Genomic DNA, 7,356 nt, shown 5'->3' with positions numbered 1-7,356 from the left:
GGAATTAGAAAAATAAACACAAGCGGGCCCCCCACCCCTCAAGGTGCCCGGGACTGTCATTCTCAGCCTCTGTATTTTCCTGTAGGCAAAGCTAGCACGGGTGCAATAAGGGACGATTCCCACTGTGCGTTTTCTCTCTCCTTCCATTTGGTATTTATTTGAATTTTTTTTTTGTCTTATTTTTCAGGAGCGATCCGAGAGGCAGGCCTTGGAAAAGACTCAAAGTTGAACAAAACGGAGATTTCCTGCAAGCGGCTGACTCGGAGTCGGGCGACCCGGACGCCCACGTCTTGCCGCGTTCGGGTCCAGGCGCCACACCCCGAGTCCTGCGCCGTTGCCCACGCCCGGCTCCAGGCCCGCCCCCGGGCTGCGCGGGCCCACGTGCCGCGCGTGGAGCCAACCTGCGGGGCACGTGGAGCAGCCGCGGGCTCACCTGCGCCGCCTGCCCCGCGCGCCCCGCCCGGCGCCCCGCCCCGCCCGGCTCATTGGCTGCGGCTCCGAGGGGCGGAGAAGGGGCGGCCGCGGGGGTCTCATTAGCGATGCGGACGCGCTGCTCCGCGCGCTAGTCCGGGGCGTGCAGTGCAGCGCCGCGGCGGGTCCGGTGTGTGACTCCGGCAGCGGCCGCCGCGTCTGCGGAGGCTATGGGGACGCGCGCTTTCCCTGCGTGCGCACCCGGCGGCGGCCCGGCGCGCCCTGTCCCGCTGCCGTAGGGAGCGGCCGTGGCGTGATCGATCACTCGCTGACGACCCCCGGGACCCACTCGTCTCGGCCCTCTGCGTCGCCGTGCGGTTCCCAGGGAGAGCCCGGAGCGTGGAAGAGGAGCTGTGCCCCCCGAGCGTGCCCGGGAGCATGGGGAGGTCGGCGGTGGCCGGAGGCGGCGGTGCAGGGGCGCGTCAGTGGCTCCAGTGGCTGGGGCTCTGCTTCTGGGCGGCGGGGGCTGCGGCTGCCCGAGGTAAGTGCTGGGCGGAGCTGGCGGCCGGGGGCGAGGGCGACCCGCACCCGTGGCGGTGGCTTCCCAAGTTGCCCCCCTACCCTCTCCGCGCGCCTAGCCCGGCTGGGTGCGAGTCGGGTGGAGGTCCCGCAAGGGGGACCGCTGCCTTGCAGCCCGAGTTTTGCGAGCCGCCGCAATCCTACAGGTTGCTAGGACCCAGGCCCCCTACCTTCACTCCCCTCGCCGGTGCGGTTGTTCGAGCTCTTCCCCAATTGCGGCAGGCTGGCGGAGCCCGGTCGTCTCACCCTGTCTCACCCTCCCGCGTCCTCTCCACTTCCTTCCAGGGCGAGATGGTCTCCGAGTTCCTGGGGGAGCGGGCCCGGGCCCGGGCGTCCCCTGGGAGGTGGGCTCTTGCCCAGGGGGCATCTTTATCCCGCTGGGGAGCGACGCCCGGGCTGAAGTCTCCTTGCTCGGCACCAAGCCTGACACCCCTCGGGAGCCCCTGGCCGAGAGTCCTTGCCGGCCCCGGGCTTCTCCTCTCGGAGGCCCGCGTGTGCGCCCTCCCGGGGTCGCGGGCCCGCAGTGCCGAGTCCGGAGAAGCGGCTGGCCCGAGGCTGCTCCGCTAGCACCGCTGCTCCCTGGCCGGTGCTGACTCCAGCCGGGAAGCCGGGGCCCCACTACGGGGAGACCCCTACGGCTTCCCCGCTTGGACCCTGTTTGCTTCGGGTGCTCCGGACTCCAGCGGAGCGGAATGTGGCCACTGCTTTCAGCTCCACCTTGAGCGAGGACGGGGAGCATCAACTTAAGGATAGATTCGTGGACAGCCTGTGACGATGCTCGCAGGCAGTTCCCACAAAAGCTGTCGGTGTCCTGTGGCTTTACCTTGCAAATCCTGCGGACGCGTCTCCTTCCCTGGGCGCCGTGCGTTAGGCTTAAATGTGTAATTGCGGAAAATGGTTTGCCTGGCGGGCGCTGGAATGGAGCTGACCGCCTCACCCGGCGCTCGCTCGCGCTCAGCATGTTCCAGCAGCAAAGGGTTGGGGGTGAGCACAAAAGAACCAACGTAGTCTCATTTTTTAAATGAGAGCCAACGGTGTGTTAAAAGCCGTAGTGCAGGGAAGAATTAAGAGAAAGGTGGGCAGATGCTTCCCGTTTTACGCTGCTTGGTGGTACCCATTCGCGTTTCCTTTCCTGAAAAGTTTTTTTTTCCCCCTTTAATGGAGCAGGGTTTTTTAAAAAGCAGGAAAGGTTTAGAAAGGAGCCTGGGTGATTGCACACCTTGGGTTCTGGTGAGCGTGGTTCCCTCTTGCTGGAACCTGCGCAAGCCTCAGCCATTTAATTTACTATGGTGAATGCCTCATTGCAAAGTTGTGAATGCGCAGGGCTGCAGGGCTGCAGGGCTGCGGTGGGGAAGTGGGCCTTATCTTTCCTAGATGTTGATCTACATGTGTGCGTTCGTGCTTCCTCTTGAGTGCGGGGCACCTCGGAGTGACGGACTCCAGGGACTAACGGCTGGGAATTTGCTTGGTGGAGTTGGTTCGAAGCCCGCTGGAAACAAGAGGTGGGGGACCTGCCAAATGCCTCTTGGATCGAGTTTTGCTGGCTGCGAATCTAAGGCTAGCACCTCTTGTCTGCAAGCTGTTCTTTAAAGGTCTCCTGGAAAACATACTGTGCACGCTGAAGGCTTATTCACAACAAATGCCTCACACATCGCAGTAACGCTTGAGACACATGGAAGTACAGCTGCAAATTTGACTAATCGCTCTCCTCATTCTATTTGCTGGGGGGCACAGGCCCATCACCTGTAGCAGCTGTGAGATCCTTCAAGAAAGGAGTCTTAAGCAGGCAGCCTGGGAAAACCTGGGAAGCCACTTGCACCTGGCTGTGGACAGGTGGATACCATTGCCGGGTCCAAAACAAAGGGTGTGTTTCAACGTTACTGAAGTGCTCCCAGACCAGGAAGTACCCACTCCTTACAGTCAAGGTCAGGTGCATTGATGTGGCTTCCTTGCTCGGCAGCCTCATTTTACCATGTGGGTCAGCCCTACATTTTTTTCCCTCACTTACTCAAACGGTTTTTGTTCTACAAGACTTTCTTGTTGATCTGAACCAAAGAGTTCCTTCTTCCCTCACCAATGGGATATGCAGAACTAGGTGGCAGAATAGTCAAGAGTTCAGTGACATGTTCTTTACAGTGCTTATCTAAGATAATTGCACCTGCTTTCTTTCCCTCCATACTTAACGTAAAAACCACCAGACGTCAGAGTGGTGTGTCGGATGAATAGCTTTGCGTGTGCTCAGAAGATACTGGGCGCCGTGCAAGGTACTTCCTGTATAAGCTCTGGTGCCCCAACATTCAATCTTCTGCTTTCCTGCCAGATAGGCAAGATCTACCTCTTCGGATCTATATTCCCACCTGGTGGCATAATGCAAGGAAGGCACTTTGGTGCCAGGATGACTATGTTTTCAACACTTTCCAACTTAGGGGGAACGTTGTTTAAAACTTCCTCATGACCCGCCAAGTGTTCATTGCGTGTGTATCATGTCAGACTGACTTGCTTTTGCTCTTTGAACAAGAGGACTGCTGACCTGTTAGCCATCTCTGCCTTGGCTACTGTACATGAGAGCTCCTTGTCGTTAAAGGCAGAGGAAAGATGCTCTGAGGCTGAGCTTTTGTATAATTCTTTGCTTTAAAAAAATTTCCTGCAGGTGAAGTCTTGCAATAATTGGAGTGTGGATGGCAGGAGCAGGATTTTGTGGGTTCAGTAGAGATTGCTGGATTTACACATCCCTGAATCCATTTCTGTCTAGGTCAAACAGTTCTAGGTCTGTGGTCATTTCCTCATTAATGAATGATATTATGCAACCCATGTTTTCCCCTTTCTTCATTCTGTCCCTTTTCCTCAAAAATCTGTCCCTTCGTAGATGTGTGTGTATGTCGGGGGGAGAGCCTTTTCTCCCAGTGTCCTACCGGGCTTATCTTTCTCAGATTCTTGGCTGCGCTCTTACCGGGAGTAGTCTGATGGGCACTTCTTTGCCCAGTGAAGTGTTTTCCAGAGATCTCTTAAGCAGCTCACTTTATGAAAGACGTGAGTTGTTCTGAGCTAGCCCTATGCTGACAGCACTTGTCACCTTCTACCTACGTCTTCACTGTCCAAGGGACCCATCTGGCTCTTTAAGTGATACTCCGAAGGATGGGGAAGCCTAAGGAGTCCCCTCTCCACCCCTATCCTCACCAAGTGCCCCCGGGGACTTTAAGATGGAGTCTAGCTGAGCTGTCTTATTAATTAGAGGAGCAATTTTCTGCTTACTGGCTCCATGATTTGTAAGTTTTTTTTTTTTAATTTTCTTCCAACCACAAAACACAATACCCAATGTAAAACATTGCCTACTTTAAATGTATAGCCAAAAATTGGTTTCACAGGAGATAGTGAAGCCATGACACACTTCCCTTGCATTTCTTTTCAGAATATCTAGGCTACAGACCCAGACCATGGGCGTTAAAACTACTTCCAATGCCAGGTGTAGGAAAAAGCCTTTACTCCATAGCGACCCCTTAAGGAAGGTGGAGGTAGTGGTGTCCTCTTAAAAGACAGGCACAGGTGTCCACTGTGAGCCCAGCTGTGCCCTCCTCAATTACGTCTGCGCCAATGAGCCTGGTTGTTTCTTACTGAAGGGACCACCGGGGATGCCAGGCAGTGCCACTTGACCAGCAGCGCCTTGTCTTTTCTGGAAGCAGTGGGAACTTTGCCCGTGATCCTCAGGCATGATGCGTAAAGATGCCTGTCTGCCCACCCCAGCTTCCATCAGGTTGTTAACCACTGTTTATATCATGCCCATGCCTTTGAAGGTGCTTTTGTGGCTTGGCTTGCATCTGAAATGATAGCAATGATTGTATTTAGTGTGTGCCATTCATTGCTCTAAACGCTTTACACACATGAACACGTTTCATTCTTAGGGTAACTGGAGGTGAGTGCTGCAATTATCCTCCTCTGTGTGATAGGGAAAAAGGGCCATCCACTCGTGCTTGCCCTGGTCCCTGTGTGTGATAGAGCTTGGGTCTGGACCTGCTTGGTCTGAGTCCAGACTCCTCAACAGTTTTCCAAACTGCTCCCAAAACGAAAACGATCTTCATGTTTTGATGACAAAAAAATAGTAAAATGGCATCTTTATCACTATCAAGACCTGTAGTCTCAATAAATCTAGAAATGTATTCAGATAAATCTCAGATTTATGTTGTATGAAAACAACCACCCTCTCAGCATTCAGCTGCATGTACTTGGGGACTGCATTCACACTTCTGAACGCGTTTCTAATATGATAGCTTGCTTTTTTTTTTAATCTTGAGTTTGAACAGAAAATATTACTCTGATTGAATACTCCATCCATGGAATGGCAGATCCCAAGAGACTATTTGTTGCATGTCTTGTATTTTTAGCCTTGTTTGCCGGGGAAATGTGGAGCATGAGATTTGAGAATAGATTGTTAACACCAGAGGCTGCTGTTTCTGCTGTTTTGGGTCCTCCTGCTGCTGCTCTTGTGAGGCAGATGGCTCGGTTCATTTATAGAAAATAGATATTCGTTCTATTTTGCATTTCCACTTTGAAAAGAACTTTTAATTGTTTGTGCCACATTGCATCGTATGGCCTTACTGTGTGCATACACATGCTGTGCGTGGATAATTTTCAGAATTAGGCGGATGTTAACGTATTCAGTGCGGACTGTGTGATCCAAAATCCGCTCCTTGCTCTGGTGTGCCTTTGGAATAGTCTTCTGAATGTGGGTCTGTTTCCAGTGTGGTGTGTTGGAAGGGATCCTGTGCTCTCCCTCCCAGCCCACCGTGCCCAGGGACACCCTCCTACCTACCTCACTGGACTGGTCGTGGAGTTATGTGCATGGTGCTCAAGTAGAAAGAGTAGGCCAGTATTGTATTATTTTATATCAGGCCACTACAAGACAGAATGTTTCCTATTGTTTCTAATAGCACAAGAATACCATGAAGCTTGTATTGCACAATGACCACTCTCTTTGGATATAGTCTTCTCAGTAAATAAGGACGCTGAAAATCCAAAACCTGTGTTCCCCATGAAGTCAGTGATGACTTTATGTAGTACATTTCTGTTGGTCCTCTGTTGGCACTGAGGAGGGGTTCCTGGACCTTCACAAACACCACAATCTGCAGGTGCTCAAGTCTCTTTGATACAGCGCAGTCCTACAGCTATGTACATCCTACCGTATACTTGTAATCATCTCTAGATTGTATGTAATCACCAATGCAGTATAAATGCTGCAAAAGTGGTTGTCATGCCGTATTGTTTAAGAAATAATGACAAAGAATATGAATGTGTCTAGTGCAGGTGGCGCCTTTGTTGCTCGAACTACATCTTTGACCCATGGTTGGTTGAGCCTCTGGATGTGGAAGGCCAAGCGTATGGACTTCCTGCCTTCACAACACTGATTCATAAAGAGGAAAAAAGCCTGTAACACCAGGAAGAGCGAGGCCTTGGCATGCGTGTCCCCCCCACTCCAAGCCTGCATTGCAAGAATAGGAGGCATCGGATGGGAAAATACCACTGCTGCAATGTGGAATTTGAATAAGAAGAGGCTTTCCAGGTGCTTTGTTGTGCGTGACAGTGAATGCTGTAATTTCTCAATCAGGGAAGTCAGAGGGAAAATGACATCGCAGACATTCTGGAAGGTTAGGTAATTGGCAGCCAAGCTTGCGTGGGAAGCAAAGTCGTAAGAGACCAAAGTGAAAAATTGTCTCCACTACTTCAAGGGCCCAACCGCCCCTGGGATAAATGTTTTGTTATTGTCATTCACAGATTTTGGTAGCCTACTGTAAAAGCAAATTTATTTACTAAACCCTGGATGGGAAAATTCACCTCTAAATAGGTCTACAGTAGCAGCCTAGAAGTGGCGTGGAAGTCATTAGTGACTTCTGCTCCTCACAGTGCTTAGGTGCCAGGTATCTTTATTTGAATTTAACTCAATAAACCTTTTAGAGGAGGAGGGAAAACTAGAGGAAGTTAAGGAAGCTAAGCTGATAATATTTGAAACTCACAAATCAGTGCTTTTCAAATGTTAATGTGCATTTGAATCACTGCAGATCTTCTACAAAGGCGCGCTCTGATTTAGTCTGAAGTGGAGCGTTTCTGACAAGCTCTAGAACATCCGAAGGCCAGTGTTTTTCCCTTGCAAGCCAGTATGACGTAGAATTCGACGTAAGATTATTTTTTAAAAAGCTGGTAGAATAGGCCAACAAAACGTCAATTTCGGCTCAGACAAGCATAGAGCGGCTTCTAAAACGAGTAGAAGCACCATTCCCAAGTGTTGAATTTTATTTTGAAATAATGGGGGCTTTATGTCTACATTGAATTAATTTCTTAAAGAGGCAGCTCTATGCTCCAGAATCCTATCCGTTT

At 51.5% G+C, this 7,356-nt stretch overlaps 1 protein-coding gene across 2 annotated transcripts in view; it reads left to right on the top strand.

Moving 5' to 3' along the window:
• Positions 1–849: 849 nt before the first annotated feature.
• UNC5D (unc-5 netrin receptor D) overlaps positions 850–7,356 on the top strand; it is a 564,017-nt gene continuing 557,510 nt past the window's right edge. For both annotated transcript variants that reach the window (XM_062213086.1, XM_062213085.1), the window contains exon 1: positions 850–952. In XM_062213086.1, coding sequence (XP_062069070.1) covers positions 850–952 — 103 coding nt within the window. The remainder of the gene's footprint in view (positions 953–7,356) is intronic.

The sequence above is a fragment of the Lepus europaeus genome, chromosome 16, assembly GCF_033115175.1.
Source record: "Lepus europaeus isolate LE1 chromosome 16, mLepTim1.pri, whole genome shotgun sequence".
Taxonomy (NCBI): Eukaryota; Metazoa; Chordata; class Mammalia; order Lagomorpha; family Leporidae; genus Lepus; species Lepus europaeus.
This window is presented reverse-complemented; position numbering and strand designations above follow the sequence as displayed.